Source organism: Vidua chalybeata, chromosome 9 (assembly GCF_026979565.1).
Source record: "Vidua chalybeata isolate OUT-0048 chromosome 9, bVidCha1 merged haplotype, whole genome shotgun sequence".
Classification (NCBI taxonomy): domain Eukaryota; kingdom Metazoa; phylum Chordata; class Aves; order Passeriformes; family Viduidae; genus Vidua; species Vidua chalybeata.
In genome coordinates this window covers 28,339,620-28,364,735 of record NC_071538.1, presented here as the reverse complement: position 1 = coordinate 28,364,735, position 25,116 = coordinate 28,339,620, and the positions used below count along the sequence as shown (strand labels likewise).

Sequence of the window (25,116 nt, the reverse complement as noted above, 5' to 3'; positions counted from 1 at the left end):
CACACCCACCAGGGCGCGGTCCACGGGCAGGGGCGGGGCGGGGCCGTACGGGGCCGCACGGCGTTTCCTTCCGGGGCGCGGCCCGCGCTGGCGCGTTTCGGTTCCGGGCCGGCGCTGCGGGCCCTTCCCACCCCCGGCAGGTGAGGCCGGGCCGGGAGGGGCGGGCGAAGCCGCGCGGGGCCCCGGGGGCGCGGAGCGGCGGGGGCGCGGCCGCCGGCCCGCGGGGCCACGGCGGGGAGGGGCGGGGGCTCGGGGAGGTTGGTCCCGCCCGCCCCGCGCACCCCCGTCCGGGGCCGCGGCGCGGCTGTCACGGATGAGGAGGAGCCGCGGGCCCCGCTCCAGGAGGCTCCGGGAGCCATGGGGCGCGGAGACAGCGGGCCCTGGGAGCCAGCTCCTGCGGGCGGGGTGGGGACGGGCGAGGAGCCACCGCCGCTTGGCTCAGCTTGGAGTTACGTTTGGGTTTAGAGTTGTTGGAGTCCCGTTGGAACGTGCGAGCAGCCGAATAGGTTTATTGGGAAGAAATTGTTAGCTGTGAGGATGGTGAGGCCCTGGCACAGAGAAGCTGTGGCTGCCCCTGGATCTCTGGCAGTGTCCAAGGCCAGACTGGACGGGGCTTGGAGCAAGCTGGGATAGCGGAAGGTGTCCCTGCCCATGGCAGGGAGTGAAACGGAATGAGCTTTAAGGTCCTTTCCAACCTAAACCATTCTAGGATTCTGAGTATGTCTCTCTGGGACCAGGGATGGGACCCATGGAATGGCTGGAGTTTTCTCAGGGGAGGTTTAGTCTGGATGTTAGGGAAAGGTTCTTCCCCAGAGGGTGCAGGCACTGCCCAGGCTCCCCAGGGAATGGGCACGGCCCCGAGGCTGCCAGAGCTCCAGGAGGGTTTGGACAACGCTGTCAGGCACAGGGTGGGATTGTTGGGGTGTCTGTGGAGAGCCAGGAGCTGGACTCAGTGGTCCTTGTGGGGTCTCTTCCAGCTCAGGATATTCTGTGAGTCTGTGAAGTTGCCCAGTCACAGTAAATCTCAACCCAAAAGCTGAGAGTTTTCAGTGCAGCTTCCAGGGTGACATCATCTGCTGGATGGTCTGTCTCTGTTTCTTACCTGATGGATCAAGAATTCCACCCGCTCCTGGTAGCTGCCTCACAGACTGGAAGGCATTTGCTGAGATAAGTGAAATCTGAGTCTCAGCTGGTGACACCTGGAATGGCATTACAAAGAGCAGTGTGTCAGTGTGTGCCCTGTGCTGACTCAGCTCAGCCTGCCTGTAAAGGTGGCTGGAGGTGGTGGACTTCCCAGAGCAGAGAGAAGTCAGGATGTCATTGTGGCTGAGGTGCTGAAGCTGACGAGAGGGGCAGAAATCAGCCTCTGACAGGGTAGTTTGAACCAAAAGGCAGATTCCCTCTCCCCAGCCTCTGAGTGGATGATAACACGCATGTTCCTCGACACTGGGGTGAGCAGAGTTCTGTGGGTTATGAAGAGTAGATGGATTTTCCCTGCCTTCAGAGCAGGAGCTCACAGATAGTTTGTTGGGCTCTCTGGGGAGCAGCTGCCTTCTGACCACAGCCATACCCAGCCATGCTCAGCAGTTAAGGTCTGATGACTTTTTTTTTCCCCTTCTCTTTCTGTATATCCCAAGCTCAGCCTGTGCCTCCCTTTTGCCTCCCTGGGTGCTCGTGGCCTTGGCAGGGGTGTTTCACCCTTGCCTTCCTTGAGAGTGTACTCAGAGGCTTATTGCTTTAGGAACAGCTGTTTTGGGAAGATGGTGAGCTAATCCTGCTGCTAGATCCTCCAGCAGAACCAAGAATGACAAAGCTTGATGTTCACAACTACGCTTGGGAGAACCCAATTCCTCTGCACTTCATTTTTTCTTTCTTTTTACCTCCTAAAGGGGAAGGGGGCAGCAAGTTTTCTTCTAACTACATCAGAAGAAAAAAAAGAAGGCAGCACCCCCATTTCCTTCCCACTGCACGTAACTCACAGCACTCCAGGTAAGATGTTGGGTTTTCTATTTCCCCTTGTTCTGTGCAGTTGATGTTCTGCTCCCAGTGCTGTGTTGACACAGACCTGTGCACTGTGGTTTCTTGATTTTTGTGGGATTTGTTGCTTTCTCCAAAAGATAGGGAAGGACATGGAGCTGTTGGAGCAAGTCCAGAGGAGACACCAAGATGATCAGAGAGATGGAGAAGCTCTGTTGTGAGGGAAGGCTGAGGGAATTAGGGTCGTTCAGCCTGAAGAAGAGAAGCTTTAGGGTGACCTAATTGTGCCTTCCAGTACCTGAAGGAGCTGGCAGAAAAGACAGGGAGAGACTCTGGACAAGGGATGGAGTGACAGCATGAGGGGGAATGGCTTCCCACTGACAGAGAGTAGGTTTAGATTGGATATTGGGAAGAAATTGTTCCCTGTGAGGGCAGTGAGGTCCTGCCACGGGTTGCCCAGAGAAGCTGTGGCTGCCCCTGGATCCCTGGCAGTGTCCAAGGCCGGGTTGGACGGGACTTGGAGAAAGCTGGGATAGTGGAAGGTGTCCATGCCCATGGCAGGGGGTGGCACTGGCTGGGCTTTAAGGTCCCTTCCAACCCAAACCATTCTGTGATAGGGGAAGGAGAGAAGAAGCCCTAAGGCCTGGCACTGTTCAGCTGCACCTTGTGAAGCTTTGTGCACTCCGATCTGACTTCCCCAGGGACACGCAGCCATCCTGCCACTCAGAAATCCCTTGGCACAGCTCCACAAGATTGACAGGCTGTCCTGCAGCTTCATGTTTAGTAACAGGGTTTGCCAAGTTTGCACAAAGCCTGCTTGGGCATATGGACATGTGCTATACTGCAATGTTCATAAATTCCAAATAAAAAGTCCTCCAAAGGCAGACGTCCTCTTCATGTGCCAATCCCTTCGATTCAGAGATTCCTCAGAGTGGGCACTGTGAGCCTTGGTATTCCCAGCCTGCTTGAAATGGCTTTGACATCTGCAGGGCTCTGCTCAATCCACACTTCAGATGCTATCTGGACTGGAAGCTGCTTATTTACTTTACTCTTTTTTTTTTTTTTTTTTTTTTTTGGATGAGTTTACATCTCACTTCCATTCATTCCAAATTTTTACCATATATGGTCAGGGCTTCTTTTCAAACCTTGCCAAAATGAAGTGTGGTGATGTTGATGATGTGGTGGTGCATCCCCCAGTCCCCCTCCCTGGCCCTGCTCTGAGATCTCCTGATAAGCCTTGGTGGACTCAGCTGAGTGGTGAAGGGTCCCCCCCAACTGCAGCACTGGGCACTGAGATGCTCCCTGAGCCTACCAGGAGCTCTTGTGTGGTAGAGGTGGGAACAACTAGGAACATCCCAGCTGAGGTGGGAAACAAGGGATGAGCCATGTGTAGCCTGGGTGAACCATTTACCTGGACTGCAGCCCAAGCAGAGCAGCACTGTTGTGAGCTGCAGCCCAAGTGGAACTATCCCATTGCCACTCTACTTGGGAAAGAGTGCAGGAGTTACTGACCTAGGGTATGGCCAGGATGGGGACTTAGTGGTGGCCAACGTGAAGTCTCTTGGGACCCTACAAAAACTGATCCCGAGTGAGGCCCTCTGAGCTCTCCTGGGCCACAGCTGGTTTTTTTCACTCTGCTGTTATATATTTTCTGGCATGTGTCAGAAGTGCCACATATGATGGATATCTCAGGTTAACAAGACACTTAGGATGCCTTGAGGTCTGATGTGTGCTGGACAACTTTTCAGAAGTCTCAGGAGGTTTTAGGTCCCAGTGTCTCCTTCCCAGTTCCTGTTTTACAAAGGAGCTTTCCCTATTACTTTCTCTTTTCAAGATGCTTAGAAGGTACAAGTGGTGAGAATTTTAATCCATTATGCAATCAGGTACCTATTTTTAATACCTGTGCCATTTTTAATGTTCTTTTTACATGCAGATGTGCTTTTATTGAGGCTGGCAGAGCAAAGTGTTTTTCAGGCTAAAGCCACAGGGAATGGGGGTCTCTTGGGGACTGGTTTAGCAGAACACTTGTGCAAGGGGATGCATAGCATGGAGAGCTCAGAGAGCTTTTGGGATGCTTTTTTAAGCACTCTCAAACATGCTTGTTCATAACAGAGCTGCTGCCAGGTGTGTGGCAGTTCAGTGGACGAGGAAGGTCTCTAAAAACTCCATTGTTTCAAACTGTGTGGAAGCAGGTGAAAAAAGCTCTAATTTCAAGATCGGCTCTGCCAATAACGGGATCTTTTTCCCCTTTTCCAGTAGAGTCGTGCACCTGCAGCTGGGACAGCCATGGAGAAGAGTGGGAACATTCAGCTGGAGATTCCTAACTTCAGTAACTCTGTCCTGAGCCACCTGAACCAGCTGCGCATGCAGGGTCGGCTGTGTGACATCGTGGTCAACGTGCAGGGCCAGGCTTTCCGTGCGCACAAGGTGGTGCTGGCTGCCAGCTCACCCTACTTCCGTGACCACATGTCCCTGAACGAGATGAGCACCGTGTCCATATCTGTCATCAAGAACCCTTCTGTTTTCGAGCAGCTTCTCTCCTTCTGCTACACTGGCAGGATATGTCTGCAGCTGGCTGACATCATCAGTTACCTGACAGCTGCCAGTTTCTTGCAGATGCAGCACATCATAGACAAATGCACGCAGATACTCGAGGGGATTCATTTCAAAATTAATGTGGCGGAGGTGGAAGCGGAATTGAGCCAGACTAGGACGAAGCATCAGGAGAGACCGCCCGAGTCTCACCGGGCGACACCAAATCTAAACCGTTCCCTGAGCCCGCGTCACAACACCCCCAAGGGGAGCCGCCTGGGCCAGGTTAGCACAGTGCTGGACATTCGGGAGCTGAGCCCGCCCGAGGAGTCCACCAGCCCCCAAATAATCGAGCAGAGTTCCGATGTGGAAGGCAGGGAGCCCATCCTGCGGATTAACAGGGCAGGACAGTGGTACGTGGAGACGGGAATGGGAGAGCGCGGGGCGCAGAACGACGAGGAAGTGCGGGTGCTGGGAGGAGTGCGCATTAAGACGGAAAACCTGGAGGAGTGGCTGGGGGCAGAACACCAGCCCTCGGGAGAAGATGGGAGCAGCGCTGAGGAGGTCACGGCCATGGTGATCGACACCACGGGCCACGGATCGCTGGGCCAGGAGGCTTTTGCCTTAGGCTCCTCTGGAGCCAAAGTAGTCAGGCCGACCAGCAGTGAGATCGACAGGTGGGTTACCTTAAACTTAATTATTCACCTTGGCTGTAAGAGGAGGTTATGCAAAATTCTGACCTGGCTGGGTCAGTCGCTTTGAAACATTTCCTCTTTCTATTTCCTTTGGCCATCTTAAGCATAAGAGCGAAAGGGTTTTTACCTGGTGTTGGGAAGTGTATCCAGTTTGGGTAATAGTATTTTGGTTGGGTAGTGATCAGACCAGGATCTCCAGGTACAGGCTAGTTTGGCAAATTACTTATTAGCTCTTAGATGTTGCAATCTCTACCTCTCAGTGTTTCAGCTGAGGTGAGATTTTTTTTTAAAGAAGATGTTCAGTTCAGCCTCAGTAGATACCGGACTCAGCATTCGGATTAATGAGGTCATATACAATATGTGTTACATATCTCCATTGCACTGGTGCCTTCTGGCCCAGAGATCTGGGGATGGTTCTGGCTGAGAAACAAGCCAGACACCAGCTGTAGGTCAAGGTCTTCCCAGTGATCCGTGACAGCAGTGGGCCCTGGGTTTATATCTTCTGAGGCAGTTGAATTGGGGAACCCAGTGACCTCCGCTGTTGTTTTGATTTATATGAGAGAGCAGAAAGTCTTTGTTGAAAATGAGTGGTGAAATCTGCTGTGTTTGGATTCTCCATCCATCTTCTCCTCCACTTCAGCATTTGCTTTCTTGCCCTAGGCTCAGGCCAGAGAATGGATTTGATAAAGGGCAGGTCTGTTTTAATTGGGGGGCCGGTTGTAGTTCTAGGATTTCCCTTCACATCTGCCTCTCTTCTAGCTCAGTCCTATGGCGAAGCAGCTACCTAGAAGCAGCAGATATTCTGTCACTTATCACTTAATAAATCAAACAAATCAATCAGTGGGAACAATCTTGAGCTGGCCTTTGGAGAGTGATGCTTTCCTACTTCCTTAGCCCTTTTCCTTGGATCAGCTAGTCTCTAGCATCTCTTTTTGCACTGCAGTCTGTATGCACTGTGTCCCACCTCTAGTCCATCACATCCCTTATGTTTCACACTGGGAATGGAGGAGGTGGGTGCTGGAGGAGAGGTGTCCTCTGAGAAATGGTTTCTGTCCTGAGTCACCAGGCCCATATTGGTTTATTCATGATAGCAACCCCTCTCTATTGCTGAACTGGAAGCCAAATGACTCAGTTTTAATTTTCAGATGTTTAGACTGAAACCATAGACTGGTATGATTTGGTTTCTCCTTTATACTCGCACTGTTTCACTTCCATCGTGTTAGCTGATGAGGATGAAGAGATGCTATACAGGTGCCTCTATTGCTCACCCGTTGCTCTAAACACTGTAGTGACCTGATGCCCATTAAAAATTCCATTTCCACTCTGCCCCCACCCCACAGATTTAGCCCATCTGGCAGCATGGTTGCTGTGACTGAGCGGTACAGATCGAAAAGCGAGTCTCCCGGGCGGATGGATGAGCCCAAGCAGCCCAGTTCCCAGGTAGGCAGATCAAGATGTTTGCAAGTACATGTTGGTTTGAAGGTGAAGGGGACTTCGTTGTGATGAAGTGTATTGTGTAAAATATATTTTATATTTGCAAGCAATAATGTGTGTGATACAAGGACCTTTTACTTTGGCAAAGGATCTACTTGCTCACAGGAGAACATGTGCTGGGCTAGTACGATTTAAAATGGATTCTGGCTGTTGTTTGGGATTTTGGCCAGATACCTGGAAAACACAAGGAGTTTCTCTTGTTGTTTGAGGGCATAAATATCCACCCTTATTCTGGGCAGGCCACCAACTCCTGAGGAGAAACCCCATTTGCCTGCAGAGCTGGATCTGCCTTCAAACTGGCGGCAAATGCCTGAGCAGAGGGAGGAGGTGTGGCTTGGCTTCTGTGGTGACAACAGCTGAATCTTTCTATGCCGGTACCAAGACCATTCCCAAAAGCCTTCCAGGCACTACACCAATAAACCTTTTGGGGTGGAGTGTCAAAGAGCTGTGGAGTTTTAGAGAGGTCTCTGTCTCTTCTCCAAGTGACTTGTGTTGTACAGCAGACTTTGCAACATAAAGGAGCTGTGAATTCTCTGCTTTCTCGGGCACAGTTTTGGGGTAGGAGGGAGAGATGCACAGAAATGGGAGGGGAGTGGGCTGTAGAGTGCAGCAAAGTGGGACACAGCAGTAATGCCTGTGCCTTATCATTTTGGTCTAATTTAGTTGCATCCAGTTGGTGTCACAGTGCCACTGTAGTGCAAGCATGTCAGCCAACACAGTGCAGAAAAACTCTTGTGAGCATGACAGGTAGGGAATGTGTCAGTGTGTAAGCAAAGGACTTGGCTGGAGGTGGGGAAGGAGATACTAGGCTGCTCTGCTCTTGAGTAAGACCAAGTGAAGCAAGGGGGAGAAGATTGTGATTGCTGTCTGCTGACTTTGTTAGACGCTTCCATAAAATGGCAGATACCTTTTTGTTCCTATTTGCAAAGCTTTCTTTTGTGTCCTCGGAAGACATTGCAAAAATTTCAGGTCAAACCAACCCTCTAGAGGAAATGTGACATATTAAGCAATTTTAGCTCTGCCTACAGAAAAGGTACTCTTATTCCTCCATTGTGAGACAGCCACAGCCTCAAGCATGAAACCTTAGGCTTTACACACCATGGGGAAGTATCGTCACCTTCCACTCTCCTGGCATCGTGATATCCGTACTAAAATAGCCTGCCCGTGATCCCTGCCCAATAGCACTGGTAGAATGGAAAGGAAGAACCAGAGCTTTGTGTATCTCCTTTAGTCCTCGACAGCTTCCCTATGCCTGTACAGCTGGATTCAGCAGCACGTGGCACAATGCCTGTAGAGCCCTGGCTTGCAGAGGAGATGCCCTCCTGCTGTTAGCTTCTCCACATGTGGCACCACTGGGAAGCAGCACTGGGGGAGTAAACAGTGCATCTCCAGCACAGAAGCTTTCTGGAGTCTGTGTGTTTCTGCTCAGTCTGAATAGGATGGCCAGAAGTGTCTGTCCTGAGAGCAGGCTTGTGGTTCAGGTTGTTCCTCGGCTGTTTGTCTGTGTGACTTCAGAAAATGCAGAGGAGTCCTTGCTGTGTAAGCTGGGTCAGGCACATCCTTGCCTGCGATGCCCCGGGGCTGGGATGGATTACACAGCCAGGCAGGCTCATTGTGACTCATTGTAAAATGAACTCTAAGTGACATCTGAATAAATACCTGTGTAAAATGACACCTGAAGACTTTCAGATATTATTTTGTGGTTTGCTCCTCCTTTGTTTAACTGCAAGCTCATTAATCAGCTTCTTTTTTTTTTGACTTGTAGTAAGGAAAACAGAAGGTGATAGACCCAAGTGTTTTAATTACACTGGCACAAATTTTTTAAGAAGTAACAAATTGACATGTGGTGCGCAACTGAATTGGTGGCCAAGTGCCCTTGAGTTTAGGGCTGTCTTTTCTTCACCAGATCCAGGGAATGGCTTGGCAAAAGGGGCCTTTGCAGCAGTGGTTTCTAATTGATTGCTTGTTTGTCTTCAGCCCCAAGGCCCCAGTTAAGCACTTAAATGTGTGCTTGAGGTTGCAGACATTAGTGCTGCTGATTTTGAGGTTTGGCACATGCTTTACTGGCTGGACCTGGGCCTGATCTTCTCTGCAACTTGTTTTAGGCTGCTTGTTATTTAAATCTATGCCATTTTCTTGGCAGGGGGAGGAATCAGCCATGCTTGGAGTGAGCGGTTACGTGGAATATCTGCGGGAGCAGGAGGTTTCAGAGCGCTGGTTCCGGTACAACCCACGGCTCACGTGTATTTACTGCGCCAAATCCTTCAACCAGAAGGGCAGCCTGGACCGGCACATGCGGCTCCACATGGGCATCACACCTTTTGTGTGCCGCATGTGTGGGAAGAAGTACACCCGCAAGGATCAGCTGGAATATCACATCCGCAAGCACACGGGCAACAAGCCCTTCCACTGCCACGTGTGCGGCAAAAGCTTCCCTTTCCAGGCCATCCTCAACCAGCACTTTCGCAAGAACCACCCCGGCTGTCTGCCCCTGGAGGGGCCCCACAGCATCTCCCCTGAGACCACCGTCACGTCCCGGGGGCAGGCAGAGGAGGAATCTCCTCCACAGGAAGAGGCTGTGGCGGTGGGGGAGACGGCACAGGGATCTGTGTCCACAACCGGGCCGGACTGAAGTGCGGCTGTGGAGTCCCAGGAGAAAGGACTGTCTTCCCATTCCTGGCTCTAAAGAGTCAGCACCAACCCGGCAGGCTGGTACTGTAATTAGTGCAATGCCACCACTGAACAGAAAGAAGCTCCCAAGATGTTGCCAAAATAGAAAAATCTCTCTCTTTCTCTCTCTTCCTCTCACACACCCACACACACACCCATAGAGTGTTAAATGTTTTTCTCCCTTATTCCTCCTCCTCTTGGAGAAAAACAGAACAACTGTGTCAATCAACTTCTTATTCAGGGATCGACAGGATTTTAAATTTTTTTACTGTTCTGTAGTGATCTGGGACAAGCAGTCATTTGTATTTCTGGACAGCGCTGTGGCCCAGCAGGGCGTCCCGCCGGCAGTGCCGGGTTCAGCCACAGAGCCATATCCACTGCTCCCGCTCGAGGGGAGAGCAGGGGCAAGGGGCCGTTGCCTTTCTCCCTTCCCCAGGTAGTTGCCACAGCAAAGAAAACAAAAATACTGTCCTGGTGGAACCTGCCTTGCCCGAGTGTATTTATCCCTGTCTTATTTTGGTGTGTCTCTTTACGTTTTTATTTAAACTGTTCTTTTAGGGCTTTGGGCTTGCCCGTTCCAGGCATGCAGCCCTGGTGCCCCTTGTTAAAGTGGGCACAGCTACAAAGTGGTATTCCAGAGGTCAGCAAAATGTGAAGGAAGTACTTCAGCTACTGAGAGTGGAATTTAGCAGCTGTGAGGTTTGCATGAGACTCTGATGCATTGGGAGAAGGGCTGCAGGGGTCTTCTAGAGGAGGTTGTCCTCTGCTGGTGCTGATCTGGAGAGCTCAGAGCACTCTGAGGTCCTGGCTGAAGCACTGCCATGCTTCAGGTGGTGCCAAGGATTAGGAAGAGATTTTCTGGAGCTGCTGAATTGCAGAGTTAGAGGCTGGCTACCAAAGTCCTCTTTCACCCCTGCTCCCCCCTCGACACACACTTGATCTTTTAGAACAGCAATACGGGATATGGGAATACTGCAATGCTGTTGTCACAGCCGAGCAATCGCAGGTGGTTGCTTTTAAACCTGTTTCTACAAACTAGTTTGATAACTTTTTTTATCAATGAAACACAAAAAGAAAAGAGAACCCTACTCTATTTCCTTATAACAGTTCAGGAGACTTAAAAGTGAACGGTTCCTAGAGCAATCACAACTCTGTCCCCTTGCATGGACTTAACATTTTTGTATTCTGAGTAGCTCTGATGTTTAGAGCAAGTTTAGCAAACCTGGAGAGACATACCTGCGTGTGTATTGTAGGTGTTTGCACGAGCTTACGTGGTTCATAACCAGAAAAGCATGGGACAGGCAGATAAGTGCAAATATCCTGACGTCTTTTTTAAAAAAAATATGCAATATTTTAAGAGTTTTCTCTAGTTCTGATGCCAAGTTGTTCATGATGAAGGGGGAATGAACGACAGGTTGCACGTATCAGGTTTGGTGAAGGAGTTCTCTTGTGGATGTATAATGTGTATATGATGAGGAGGGGTGAAGTTCTGAACCTTAAGGTGATGGGAGGAACAAGGAGACATTGAAAAAGAAATACACTTCCTCTTGCTTCAGCAAGAAAGCTGGATGAGAGGTTGGAGTAGGGGCTCAGCAGGCAGGAGACTGACCAAGTGACAATAAAGCTTGGCCTGCTGTCTGACTGTAGTTTTGGGCACATGGAAATATCTCCGGCCCTTGCTTTCTCCATCTGCAAATTGATACTTGGGATAATTTTCCTGCCCCTTTGGAGGGAATAATTTGGAGAAGAGTGATGTACGCTTGCCTTGATTTATAGATTTTTTAATATGTGAGGGGTCTCACTGTTCCTCCCATCTCTCTCTCAAAAAGAGATGTGGCTCTAATGTGTTTTTGTGTGTGGGAAAGGGCTCGGTGCCAGTATCACATGTAACAGGGATGTGATCCTACAAGAGGAACCTTTGCAGGTGTTCTGAGCTGGGTACCTGCAAAGTACCATTTCATTGACCATTTCAAACAGGAAAACTGATTATTTCACCTCTGTTTTCCTTCTGTGCCTTCTTCCTCCTCTCCTGTCAAGGGCATCCATCACACAGGGAGTGATTTGGCCACCCAACCAGCTCCGTCAGGTTTCCTGGCAAAGGTCAAACATCATGGTACCAAAACAGTGAGGTTGCCAGAGAGCAGTGGCAGAGGATGAGGTGAGAGGGTGGCCAAGGTAGGTTTTGTTGCAATCAAGGTGCAGGGAGGAGTGGAGATGTGCTGCTTTTGTCATAGCTTTTGAAGTTACCAAAAATGAGGGAAAAAAAAGTTAAAAACTTTGAAATCCTATCCTGTTCACACTAGAGAGCATAAAAAGTTACTTTTAGTTGCTTAAAAGATTTTTAAGTGTTTTAAAATAGAAATTTTAAAAGAATACTACCAAACTATAAAAACATAAAATTATTTATATACATATATTATATAAAAATATAGTGGGAAAGTTTCCCTGCTAAGCTTGCTGTGAAGAGAAGGGTGAAGGTGCAGTAACTGCTACACAAGCAACATTTTTCTGAGACAGATGGCAACCATAATGAAGAAGGGCTGACATAAAATGGTGAATGCCTTTGTTCCCATGGCATAGCTGTGAGTTTCTTGAGCAGGTTTTTATTTTACTGTATCAATACTGTGAACAGAGAAGCATCCAAACAGTACGGGATGCCAGCAGCGCATCCTGATTGCTGATTCACTACTTCAAGTGGCCTGGTGAAAACCATGAAATTAGTCCTTCATACCTTACTAGGCTGAAAACAAAGCTTGTGAAAGGTTTTTATTTTTTCCTCCTTTATATTTGCTTTCCTTTTTGTTTTTGGGGTTTTTTTGTGCAGAGGTTGCCACTGTATAAATGATCATTTCTGATTGCATGCAAAAGAGCCAATATTCTTGCCCAGGCCTCGCTGAGGTGAAGTTTATAGCTTGTAGCTAGAGTCAGTATAAGGTATGGTAGTGGGAATCATTTTGATATTATTTCTGTACATTTAGTGGATGTGTATGTATGTGTGGGAATCATGATGTCTAATATTTCTTGAACAGTGCTGAAAGCGGTTCAGGCCCATCCGCACTAGACAGTGGAACCAGTTCTGAAGGAATTGTTATTACACATTTCTTTCAAGGATTGACTTCCTGAGTGCAGATGAGACCAAGGTTCAAGAAAAAAGGGGTTGGAGGTCCTGTATGGTATGGAGAAAACCTCATGTGAATTTTCTGGCAGTGGTGTAGCTACTTCAGAGGTGCTTTCCCTAACAGAATGATACTGTGTCCTGTTGCCTCTGCGTTGGTGTGGCTCTTTACGGTTGCACCAAAGCTGTGGAGAATCAGATGCCAACTTTCCAAGTGTGAATGCTTCTGTGATGGGTTGAGGCACAGCTTTGCATTCCCACATTTAGCTGCATCTTGTTCTGCCAAAACTGTGATTTCAACTGTGATTTAAGGAGGATGTGAAGAGAACTCGTGTTTTAATACCTCTGTACGTAACATTTTTGTCTGCTTTAGAGCTAGGGCTTACTAACCCATTTGTTTTCTTGCCTCAGGCAGCAGGGAGAACACACTCTGGTTTTACAGTTTGCTTTCTTGGAGGTGGACATATTTCTTAGTTCTTTGCTGTCAAAGAACTCACCTCCCAAATGTGAAGAGTTGTGGTTATCTCCTTAAGCCTGCAGCAAACCCTGGTGCCAAGTGTCAGCCAAGTGACATGATGGTTGCCGTGGCTGTTCCCTACTGCTGCCAGGTTACCTGTGAATAGCTGTGAAAATAGCAAGAATTGTGTTAATACTGTGTTGCTGCTTTGGAGAAAAGCTAAACCTAAACCTCTTTGTCTCAGGAGGATGACTGATGTGAAGCTGGGAAAATGAGAAGGCCAAAATACAATGAGAGGATGTGAGAACAAATTGTGCTTTGTATTTCCAGCAGCTAGAGAGGGATGAATGAGAGGCTTTGTGGAATGTGAATTTGTTGCAGGAGGCTGAGGACATGCTTAGAGCTAACTTAGTAAGATGCAGGGATAGCTCAGTGAGAGCCAGAGCAGCTAGTGCAAATGGGCAGTCCCTCCTTGTCCTCTCAGCATTATCCACCACCAGGTTCAGTCCTTGGACTTTTCCTGCATCTTCTCTACAGTATTCTCAAGCTGTGACCTCTATAATTTAACTTTAATTTGGGTGCTGGGAAGAACAGAAAGCATGTTGTGTCTCTGCTGCTGTTTTAAACCCAGAGAGGTCGGCAGCGACTGACCCCGTTCCCATCTGACAGCTGTACAGAGCTGGAATAGCACTGGGAACAAGCTGAAAAGCATCGTGGGGCTGGCTCAGCACACAGGGCACAGAGCCAGGATTTCAGCCCTCTCTGAGCTCAAGGTTGAAATCATGGACAGGACAGCTCTCCCTGCTTGTCCTGCTCTCATTTTGTGACAGCTCCATGGCTGCATTTCCATCCCACACCTCTGCAATAGGAATGTCACTTAACTGTGAGATGCCCATTTCAGGAAGTGATTCCAAGCAGTCTGCTTTGGGAGTAAAGTCCTTGCCACTTTTGGGTGATTCAGCCCTAACAAGGCCTTTGCAAGAGCAGAGTTGTAGCTTTTATTTGCTGCTGACTTAATCTCTCCTGCAGAATCCAACATAATAAATAGGAAGACAGCTGCAAAGGTGCAGCTGATTAAACTGATTTGGGTGGAAGGTGGCCTTGGAGGTAGATAGGATCATGCATCTTGAAAGCCAACAAAAAACAGCACTTAAAATGATTTAAACTTTACCAAACTCTCCTCTTTGTTCTATGACATGCCTGCCAATTTAGCTGTGTCAGCATCCAAATGTTTCTGCAGATTAGTGACATCAAATGCTGTTCAGGCTCTGCTGGAAATATTTTGGAGATGGGAAAAGTCCCTGCTCATTGCAAGACGGTTGGACTAGATGATCTCTAAAGGTCCCTTCCGACCCATACTATCCTATAAGTTAAGAAGCTGTAATTCAAGGAGACCTTTTGCCAGGGTCTGGGCTCTGAGTTTTCCCTGGGAGCTGAGCCTGTGGCCAGGACTGCAGTTGGAAAGCCTGGGATCCACTGCCATAGCAAAATAATTGTGGTGAGCATTGCTCTGGTCACAAGGTGAGAGCCAGGCACAGAGTTTTGATATCTGCAGTTAAAGGGCCTAAAGAGGAGCTCAGAATCCTTATTTTAATCACTGTCGTTCAAAGGATATTTATGTAACCAAATAGAAGTTAGAACTATGCAAACAATACTGGCTGCTTCTTGAAACTAAAGTCTACTAGAACATTTTGGAATAGAGTAGATTTGGAGTAGACTTGCTGTGGAGTTTTTGTTTTGGTTTGTTTTATAACCAGTAAAATGCAGCAGACCAAAGTTTTGCTGCAGTTATTCTTACTAGAAATGTAGGTTATTCCTAACCTGAAACCCACTCAAGTGGGTTATAAAACTATCTGAAGAGTCCTACCATCTCTAAGATATTTCCATCTGCTGAAAGGCTTTGGCTTGGCAAACATAGAAGAACACAGAGGCTGGGAATTAGGAGAGACTGAATGTAATGTTTGGGCTGATGGAATCAAGAAAGGACTGGGAGCATTTTCTTTTGGATGTAGGATTGAGTTGGTTTCAAGGAATCTTCCTACGTGGGAAAATGTCCATTGCTGAGATGGAGGCAGTGATCAGAACATCCCCGGGATGAATTCTGGTTTTGAGGGAGGTATTGGAAAGCTTCCTGCTGAATCTGATGGTACAAGAGTTTAGGCTGCTGGGAGAAATTCCACATGGTTTCTGCCATTTCTTTGTGTCAGATCTGATCTTTGCTTTTAGGATTAACTGCAATATATCTGTAACTTTCAGTGAGCTTTGGCTTTTTATTCCTGGAACTGTAGACAATTCAGGTTTCCCATAACATTATCCTCATCCCAACTGTGAACAAGTTACTACTGCTTCTTATAATTTATTGTCTTTCTGTTCCTGAATGTCTGTGTGATCCAGCTGGTCACCAGCACCACCTTCCAGTGCTTCATTAGCTTTTATGCACAGGGAATTGTTGCAATGGATAAGTTGACCATGCTAGTTGGAAGAGTAGAAGCTTTTGGAGAATGACTTTTGCTTCCTCTAGCTGTCATTAGGGAGTGCACACACACATACCTGTATATACATATATAGAAACAAATATAATGTGTTTCAATATAAACTCATTTAGCATTATTATTATTTAATTTATATTTTAATCTAGTTGTAAACCAAAGTATTACAGCTTGTGAAATTATGTCTCTTGGAAATAGGAGGAACCTTTTTTAGGTGGGAATTCTGAAAGGTCTTTGGGGACAAAAACATGGATAGGAGTAAGACTTAAGAACTTGTGCTGCTGGGGAGTTGCAGCATTGAAAGGATTTGAAACTTGCTGAGTAAAGTCAGATGGTGGGGTCTTCTGAAGGTGTTCTTCATGGTCCTTAACAGTTTTGTTGCAAAACAAGGACGTTCTGGCAAAGCTAGAAATAAAAGGGGAGAAAACAGAAAATCAGACTGTGACCTGGCACAGCCGGGAGCTGGGGAGGAAGCCACAAAACCAGCCACTGATGTATTTAGTGTCTAATTTAAACTTTTAGGAAATGAGCCATTGCTATTTAGTGGTGTCCAGAAGTGGTTGGGGGCTTGTTAATAACTTCTGTGAAGGCACGTGTTCTGCTGTCACCAATGGGAAGAAATAATGCGTTCAAAGATAAGATCTTGCTGGTTTTTCTCTGCCAGGGAGTAATTACCTTTCCAAAGAATTAGCAAGTGCTAAGAACAAATTCACCTCTAACATGTCCCACAGGCTTGGCAGCAGCTCTGCTTCCTCTAGGGAGGAGGAAGAGAGCTGAAATAAGGAGAGAGCTTATCTGTTTTCAGCCCTGGCTGGTGCTGGTGGCACTGGAACCGCACAGGGGAATGGGTAGAAAGGTGGAACAGCAACAAAGCATCACTGGGAAGAGATAGTGCATGCATCTGGCATGCCATGGATGCTGTGGGCAGGGAAATGCTGGTGTAGAACCTGCACAGGGGCAGGAGCATGCAAGAAATGCTGCTGCCTTGTGAGACAGGTGTCCCAAGATGCCTGTCCTGGCACATGACAGCTGAGCAGCACCAGTGTTTTCCTTGCTGGAGCTGTGAATAGTAAAGAAGGAAAAGGGGTCAGTCCCATGTGGGGGCAAGATTTGCTGTGAGCATTTCAAAAACGCCATTGGAAGGAACTGAAGGGTGGGAAGTGAAGGGTGGAAAGGGCAGTACTAGACTTCAAAGTGCCATTTTCTGAGTTTTCTAGCAAGTGTTGAAGACTGAAGTTTGTTTTTGTTTCAGTGCTTTCTCCTTTACCCATATAATTTTTCCTATTTAAACTCCACAGCTCAGGGGAGGGTGCAGAGAAGATGGAGCCAGACCCTGCCGGGAGGCACACGGTGGAAGGAGGAGCAGCAGTAGGCAGCAGTTTATGCAAGGGAAAATCAGGTTAGGTATGATAAGACATGATAAGACATTATCTCACAATGAGTACAGTCAAACAGCATTGGATCAGGTTGTCCAGAGAGGCTGGGAAATCTCCATCATGGGAGAGTGCAGCCTCCAAGTTCCTGTTTCCATTAGACTGCTCCAAGCTGTATTTTTGTTACCTTTTTTTTTTTTTTTTTTTTAATTTTATCATGTAAAATTGGCAGCTTTATTGGCCTTCTTAGTCTCTATCAGTTAAGCTTTTGAAACATGTTCAGGTATTTTTAAATACTGCTGTGTAAGTTCCTTGTTTAATCTGACATATTCTGATTTATTATTTTACTGCAGTTACCTAAGGCAGTACTTAAATCAGTGCATTAATTTTTTTGCAGACTTTCAGCTTGGTTTTTGATAATGTACCTAACACCCTTCCCCTCAGACCTATGGTGAAATTGCTGCATTATTTTTATAGTGCAGTGAGACTTATTTATTTAAACCTTCCCATTACCTTTGCAGTCAGACCCAATATCATTGGCTATGAACCTGTGAAACTAATGAGAAATGAAAAATGAAGTTGGATTGATTCATTTACTGCTGGACAAAAAATACAGAAAGTAGCAGTATAAAAAGATAAAATACAGTTTAAATTAGTTACTCAAATCACAGAATGGTTTGGGTTGGATGGGACCTTAAAGTTCATCTTATTCCAACCCTCCTGCCATGGGCAGGGATGTCTTCTGCTAGGATTCCAATAGGAATTACTGAGTCTGGGGCAGGGGGAGGAGTCACAAAGCTAGTCTGAGAGAAACAAATTTTAACTTGATGATGCCAAATAATTGGTTCCCCATTTGGTCAAGTTTTAAAAGCTGTTTCTTGAGGTTTCCCTGGCTCTGCTCGTTCATCTACTTGTCTTGGGCATTGGTTTGATACGGGGGGTTTGTGCCTCCGAGAGTGTTTTCTGAGAGTTTACATGTCTAAAGAAACTCTCTGAATTACTGTGAAGCTTTTCTTGAATCCTTCCCTGCCTGGGCATTGGTAACTGAACACAGCTCTTGCCTGCAAGAGGCCCGTGGGAGGAGGGTGGCAGCAGTACGTGACACTAACAAGAAGTGGACAGTGCAATTTTCGGGCTGACAGATTGGATTTTGGGAAGGGGCATGAAGCCCCAGTCCCAGTGTGGCTGTCCCCAGCCCCAGGGTGCTCTTTCAGTCATGTTTGTTTTCAGGGGCTGTTTACAGGGCAGCCTGGATCTCCACCAGAGATGCAGGGAAGGAGGGTGTAGGTGGCATGCAGGCACTTTTCTGATGTGTTAGAAGATGCCCTAAGCCAGGGTTGTGCTGTTGGGGGAAGCACCCCAGGTGGGATTGAGAGTAGAATTTTGTCATACCCTTTGCTTAAGACTAATGCCTTGGGCTCCCCAAAGGCACTGGCCTGGGCAGAAAGCTGACACCAGACAGCTTCCAGGGCCGTGTTGTCATGGGGCAAGTGCCAGTAAGGAATATTGGGAAGGGAGAGAGGAGTGGTGTTGTTGAAATAAGGCTTGGTTCTTTTGTGTTGGTGAGTAACGTGGCTGACATTTAGGACAGGCAAAAGCAATTCTGGGTGGCAAAACAGACTTTTCTGAATAAGGTCTTTTAGAGGCTGAATGAGAAGGAGAATAACACACACCTGTGTGTTCTTGCAGTAACATATTCCTCACCTCGTGCCCCGCACTTGCAGGGAGAATTAGCGAAGGATGAGAAGACTGGATCAGATGGTAATTCATGGAAATGGAAGCAAGGTATTCAAAGCACTGCTTTAGTCTGAAAAGGGAAGGGAATGAATGGAGTTTTCCCAAGCCTCTAGTGTGTTGAACACTAGCTGAAGCTCCCATGAGCTGTGCCCCATTGTCCCCAAGCTCCCCTCGTTTCCCTGGTGTCACCCCACCTTTCCTGCACAACACTGTGAATATGATATCTGTAGCTCTTTTTAAAATTTTGGTTTTTTTCCATTAAAACTGCTCAGAGCAGGAAATGCTGTCCTACTGCAGGAGCAGGCAGGATGTGACCCCGAAATAGGGCATGGATAGTTGAGTAGTGGGAGAGAGAATTTTAAGAGTTAACAAGGGAAGTGGCTTTGTATAGCAATTTGCTAATCAAATTTCATCTTGTAACAAACTTAACTGACAATCAATTTCTAAAATACAAAAGCCTCTTAGAGGAAATAGTCAAGTATATCTTCACCAGAAAGATTTAACTGGGATAACTTAATAAAGAGCACAGGATTTTTTCCTCTCTTTTTTTTTTTCTTTTTTTTTTTTTTTTTTTTTTCTTTTGAGCAATCACTCCAGAAATGGAGTCACATTAAGCAGCAGCGTATTCACAGGACAGTAACTACCTCTCTCTCTTGGAGTACTGAGGTTACCACACTACACACTCTAGCAGCAAAGCTTTCACTTTAAAGAGATTTGTTTTCCTTACCTCTGTGTTTCAGAAATGCAAGTCTGCTTTGTAAAGTGACTCTAATGAAAATGGCATCTGGCAGGAGCAATGGGAATCCCTTGGAGTCCACAGTCCTTCTTGGCCTCCAGTTCCTTACTGTGACCCTTTGCAGGTTGGCCATGGGGCTGTTACAGTTGAGGGGGACTTTGTCACCTCCCATGTGCTGCGTGACAGTGAACTGTCCCTTGGGCCAGAGCTGGGAGACCACATTCCTGCACTGGGAAATCAGTTAATGGTGGGGAAGGTAAAGGAGAATCCATTTCCTCCTGCCTCCAAGGCAGCAGGCAGCATTAAAAAAAAAAAAAAAAAAAAAAAAAGAAAGCAATAAGATAAAATACAAACACTTTTATACGTTGTTCATTAGTCAGCAGATCTGACTCTGCAAATTTATATATATACACACATACAGAGAGCAAATCTCTCATGTGAAAAGGTGCCATTTTTTTTTCTAAACAGTCCCTTTCCAAACTAGAACAGCACTTTAAATAGGTTCCTCTTAAAAAAAAAAAAAAAAAAAAAAAAAAAAATTAAAAAGCAAACCCTTTTCTGCCGCAATGCACTTTAACTCGTCAGACGAGTACAGCTGTGGCTGGCTGGGGACACAGCTGTACAGGCAGGCAGCTCCTGGGCAGCCACAGCTCGGGGGGAGCAATGCTGCCAGACCCTGGGGCACGGCAGCTCTACCTCCAGCAGCCCCCCGGGCCGACACGGCCCCGCGCTGCCCGGAGCAGCCCCGCCGTGCCCAGGCACTGATGGGGCTGCTGGCTGTTAGGAGACTTTGGAATCTTTCAGGAGAAGCCCACCCTTGCCTGTCAAGAAGATTTAAACTCCGTTTTTTAACAGGTCAAAAGTTGCACCCAGTTACAACCCAGCTGGCGGCCCAGGGCTGAGCTAAGCTGAACAGCAAAGCCAGGAGAAAGCTGTTACTGGGGTTGTGGGCTTTTTCCATAACATGAATATGGAGCCCTCGTCAGTTCTGTTTGTTGTTTTTTTTTTTTTTTCTTTTTTAATCCAAGTTTGTGTGTCCCACATTGATTCTGCTCTGAGCTGGTTTGCAGAGTAACCATTTGTAACAGAAATTGTGCTGTCACCTTCAACTAGTGACTATAAATCAAACCTTTTTAGGACAGGTGTCCTAACACTCAAGACTTACTTTCACAGTTAAGAAATTTCCTGCTGTACTAATTATTCTTTTTTTATTATTTTATTTTATTTCTGGTTGCAGTCCTTATTTCAAGAAAAAAAAGTCAGTGTTCAGACTAGTCTGGAGTAGGCTGAAGAGTAAGCCTGCTGTAACTTGTGGATATCAGACTGTTCTTCAGTGATTTTCCAAGCTGTTTCCAAACTGGCCCTCCATGACTGCTTCTCTTTTCCTCTTCCAGCAGGCACTGGCAAACAGAAGCTCCATGGCCATTGTGTCCAGGGATGGCCAGCACTGCTGGAGGGGGGAGGGCAGGGGTGGCAGGGGAACCAGAGTTGGAAAGGGGGAAATAAAACCAAGGTAGAGGGGACTGTACAATTGCATTGAAAGCAGTTTAGCAAAAAGCGCTCTCGTTGGACAGCTTTAAGAACAATGTGAATGAGAACTTTAGCAACTTGGGTAAGAATCTTGGAAAATTCTATAAATGTATACTTGAAATTCTGTTTGTATTAAACAAAATGCATTTTCTTCTTTCTTTTAACACTGTGTAAAAGAACATTATGCATGTGAGTGGTTTGAGAATTAAATGGTTTAATACTCAGATCCTTGTCTGTGTCTTATAGCTGACAGGTCCTTACCCAACGTGGATTTTCTGCCTGGTCCTGGCTGTGGGCAGCTCCACACTCTCCTAAGCCGAGCAGCTTGAGAGATATTGCACAGTGCCAGGCTGCTGTTCCTGGCAACTCACATGGCTTCTGTCCTTTTTGGCTGAGTTTTGTCTCACCTCCTCAGCAGGCTCAGCCCTTTTCAGTCTCCCCAGGAGGAACAAGCCATGTGCTCTTGCTGCAGGCCAAGTTTTGGATGTTTTCCCAGCTGCCTATGGCAGGGGAAGCATTTTGGTTCAGTGCCATGCTAGGGAGGCCCAGGCACTGCCTCAGCCCTCCTCTTTCAGCAGTGTCCACCTCCACAGCCTGGAGCACAGCTGAAAAAGGCAGTGATTACAGGAGGTTGTGTGTCTCTGTGACACTCACAGGCAGAAGATGGGATCCAGCAAGAAAAGCCACAGTGGTAATTGCCAGAGGAGGGCAGGGAGAGGGAGAGGGAGAGGAAGAGCTGCTTTCTGACCTCTTTGTTACTTTCAAAATGCTTTCCCTTTTCTCCCAGGGTCCCAGCCCATCTTCTTTCCAATGTACTGCTCCAGGGGAGCATGTACCTAAAGGAGCCCCTGAAGGACACCTCTCAGATGTGTACGGTTTGCCATGGCCCGTGGGACAATGGAGGAGATGGTTTTCCATGTCCCAGTCACACACTGCTTGCACAGGTACTCAAACAATCCTACTAGGAACAGGAAAGAGTTAAAACCCTGATAGCTTCCAAAACCAGAGACCCAGTGACCAAAGATCTGACATACCAGCTGTGTCCAAGTTAACTCCCTCACTGCTTAGCTGCTCTAGCAGTTCTGCCAAGAGAAGCCTTTACAAAGGTGGATATTTTGCTGGTCCTACAAAATCCAGAGTAAATGGCCCACTGGGGAGTGCAACCCACTGTCTGCACACACCACTTCCATCACCTCCTGAGGACAGGAACTGTGCTTTCACTGTTTGGTTTGAAACATCTGCCCGAAATGGAGAAATCATCTGCATCCTCAGGACAGCCCTGCCAAAGGTCCTACAGCAATACAGCCACCCTGAGAAGACAAGAGGTCTGATCATGTGTGGCCTGGACACCTCAGCTCCTGGAGTAAACTTGCAGGTGAAATAATGTCTTTTTATCAAAGCTACAGCTACCAGTTACCTTACCTGGGCACTGTGGTGGTTCATGGGCACTGCTGCTACAGTAACTGTTAGATGAAATCTTAGCATTAAAAAAGAGTTTCAAAGCCTTGGCTGTGCAAGGCTGTCACTAGTGGCTCCCAGCACTTGGGCACACAGGACACACCAGAACTGCTGGCAAGCAGGGCACAGCTGTTTGGCAGCTCTTCCACCCACATGGAGCTGCAGAAGGGTGTTCCTAGCCCAGCCAGCACGAGCCTTATGGCTGCTGCTGTTCCACTCACCTTTCTGGTGTGGAGCCCCATTTGTTGGAAAAGAAGAATTTAAATAAGTCTAGGAAGTGGCTCAGGGTAAACCGTGCATTGAGAGAGCAGTCTGTTACATACAGATCTATAGGTTTTAATGAACCAAGTGATCAGAGTTACAGAGGGTTGGGCACAGGAAGGACAGCAATGCTGGACTTGGGTGCCCCAAAAATACTGGTACCAGATGAAATTCAGCTTTCCTTGCCACGAAGGACAGGACAGGTGAGGTGACCCATGAGCCCCCTCACCTGACATGGCAGGGAGGAGCAGGGACAGCCCAGCTGGCTGCAGTCCCTCCCTGCAGCTGGCACCAAACAGCAAGACCAACCACCCCAGGAGCAGCCCATGCTTTGTGGCAATAGCCCACCTCTCCTTTTCCCGAGGCAGAGGAGGGAGAAGTGAGGCCCTAGCAGCCCCCTTAGGAGCAAGGATCAGCTATCCTGCCCATGAAGATGATGGTGTTGAGGGCAGCTTCCCGGATGAAAAGCAGGAAGGGCCTGTTGGCATTGAAGATTTTTCTGTTCATAGGGAAGGAACGGCCAGAGATGGTGACAGCTGTAGCAGCTGAGGCCTCGCTGCCTTCTTCATTCACCTGCCAGCCAAGAGACAAGATGGGATTAAAATACAGACATTATGCAGCATGGAGAGGGTTCACCCTCCTCCTCCTCCTCCACAGAACACGGGCCAGTCTCCCTCCAAAGCCCCAGGCTGCTGAGAAGTGAACACTGTAGGTTCAGAGCTATTTTTTTCCCTTTAATATTTGTTTTTAAAAAGCAAAACACACTGGCACAAAGCAAGGCTCACCTCAAGGAAGGCTTTGTGGAAAGCCTCAGACACGTACAGGTCTGTGCGGCCCTCTGCAATGATACCTGAAATATAAAAATATACAAAGGTAAAGCTGAGTTCAGAGACAGCTCAAGAAAGAACACATTCCCATCCTTCATGGCCTGGGATCAGGCACAAGGCATGGCTGCCCTAAAACAAAAACATCCTCCTGCATGTGCAACTGACTGCTAAACTGCCATGTCTTCAGTGCAGAGCAGGGCTGAGTGTCCATGGTGGGGCTTTACCAGAGACTCCATCACTGGCTGCAGCAACATATAAATGCTTTCATGTGCTTGTTCCTCATGTGCTGCTGCACCTACTGCCCTGCCTAGGGAGGAATGGCTGCCCCTCACCTCTACCCTGCACTGCCCTATCTCCACATCTCACCTGGGAGTCTGGCATTTTCTGGACTGAAGAGATCTTCCAGCCCCATTTTCCTCAGCTTTTCCTTGACGCTGAAGCTGTCCTCGACGCGGAAGCGAGGGAGGTAGACGAAGAGAGACATCTCCTTCATGGAATCTATCCAGCCCTGCAGCTTCTCCGATGTCAGGTCTCGCTCCACCTCCTCCAGGGGTGTCCCAGCACTGGGCAGGACCAGCAGCATCGTGATATCGTCCCCTTTGTAAGGCAGCTCCAGCACCTGGACTTTGTCCTGGGGGATGAGTGCGTAGCGGAATTTGGACTCCTGGTACATAGTTGGGACTTGGCAGGTCTCACCATTGGCTTTATGAAATACATCCAGTTTTGTGTTTGGAGCTGGGAACTGCGATTTCCAGTGCCCCTAAAAAGGAGAGGGGGGGGAAAACAAACATAAGCACCATATCTCCTCCAAGGAAGTGTGCTGCTCCCCAGTTCTGTTAGCTTTTGTTACCTTAAAATAAATGGTGTTGACCAGGACCAAGACAGTGAGATCATCAATACCACTTTCTGGGATCACTTCTGTAATGCGCTTCTCTGTCTTATTAGCCACCCACTCGTTAATGATCTGCCTGGAAAGTTCTGGCTTCTCCTAAAGGAAGAGACCAAAAAAAGGTTAAGCTGAGGGTTTTAAACCCCTCTTTGTACCCCTTCTGCAGGAGACAGGTTCACAAGGGTATGTGCTGGGGAGGGACAATGAAGCTTAGGTATGACGAGTGGGGACGTGGCTGTGGTTAAGGTGAGCTGAAGTGAGAGGAGCTGCATCCCAGATTCCCTGTGGCTTTCACTCGTGTCCCACACACCCAGAGCAGAGCACTTCTCCTGGGCAAAAGACAGTGATGGACTGGGGGTGGGGGGTGGAACCAAACAAAAAAAGCAAAATCCTGAGTAGGTCAAACTCACTTTGAAGTTCAAGGGCCAGAGTTTTGCTCCATAAACGATTTCACTGATGTTCTGGTAAGTCTCATTAAAGACCAAAGATTTCTCCCCGAAGAGACGGTTGGCTGACACCAGCTCTGAGGATTTGTTTGCTTTCTTGTAAAGGCGGCAGTTCAGCTTGGCAAAGAAGAAATGGATCTGATCCGATGTCTTCTCTGAAATGGTGTCAAATTGAAAGACCTGGACAAGCCAAACAGCAACAAGGAATCCATGAGGAGGCTTTTGTGCTCCTGGGCCCCAGAGGAAATGGTGGTGAAGCCTTTGCCTCAACATCAACAAATCTGCAGGCCCTCAGAATTTCACCCTCCATGTGTGGGAACCCAAATCTATGGAAAATCAACATATCACCTGCCCAAGACCTTTAAGTGCTGTTAAAATTAACATGGTGTTCATAACCCCTTACCACACCCTAGAGATAAGCATTGCACCC

At 47.7% G+C, this 25,116-nt stretch overlaps 2 protein-coding genes across 9 annotated transcripts in view; one reads left to right on the top strand and one right to left on the bottom strand.

The window, feature by feature from the left end:
- Positions 1-104: 104 nt before the first annotated feature.
- On the top strand, positions 105-22,493 carry ZBTB37 (zinc finger and BTB domain containing 37). 7 transcript variants are annotated; one of them, XM_053950212.1, is made up of 7 exons: positions 945-1,989; positions 4,234-5,186; positions 6,545-6,644; positions 8,842-8,921; positions 16,728-16,828; positions 18,492-18,587; positions 20,513-22,493. In XM_053950212.1, the coding sequence occupies exons 2-7, from the start codon at positions 4,264-4,266 to the stop codon at positions 20,548-20,550; spliced, it is 1,338 nt and encodes a 445-aa protein (XP_053806187.1). In that variant the 5' UTR covers positions 945-1,989; positions 4,234-4,263; the 3' UTR covers positions 20,551-22,493. The 7 variants fall into 7 exon arrangements, with proteins under 7 accessions (XP_053806181.1, XP_053806187.1, XP_053806182.1 ...); XM_053950206.1 differs by lacking the exons at positions 18,492-18,587; positions 20,513-22,493 and adding an exon at positions 105-140 and having other exon boundaries at positions 1,890-1,989; positions 8,842-9,410; positions 11,406-16,820; XM_053950207.1 differs by lacking the exons at positions 18,492-18,587; positions 20,513-22,493 and adding an exon at positions 11,406-11,526 and having other exon boundaries at positions 8,842-9,410; positions 16,728-16,814.
- A 90-nt stretch (positions 22,494-22,583) lies between these two features.
- Positions 22,584-25,116, bottom strand: part of RC3H1 (ring finger and CCCH-type domains 1) — a 73,385-nt gene continuing 70,852 nt past the window's right edge. For both annotated transcript variants that reach the window (XM_053950204.1, XM_053950203.1), the window contains 5 exons: positions 24,651-24,866; positions 24,202-24,339; positions 23,718-24,111; positions 23,310-23,374; positions 22,584-23,097 (listed from right to left, as the gene is read on the bottom strand). In XM_053950204.1, coding sequence (XP_053806179.1) covers positions 22,924-23,097; positions 23,310-23,374; positions 23,718-24,111; positions 24,202-24,339; positions 24,651-24,866 — 987 coding nt within the window. In that variant the 3' untranslated portion in view covers positions 22,584-22,923. The remainder of the gene's footprint in view (positions 23,098-23,309; positions 23,375-23,717; positions 24,112-24,201; positions 24,340-24,650; positions 24,867-25,116) is intronic.

Bases quoted from the DNA above. Each gene is read 5' to 3' on its own strand.
- ZBTB37 (XM_053950211.1), top strand. From the start codon at position 4,264: ATGGAGAAGAGTGGGAACATTCAGCTGGAGATTCCTAACTTCAGTAAC. The intron at 5,187-6,544 runs GTGGGTTACCTT...CCCACCCCACAG, and splicing joins ACCAGCAGTGAGATCGACAG to ATTTAGCCCATCTGGCAGCA. The intron at 6,645-8,841 runs GTAGGCAGATCA...TTTTCTTGGCAG, and splicing joins CCAAGCAGCCCAGTTCCCAG to GGGGAGGAATCAGCCATGCT.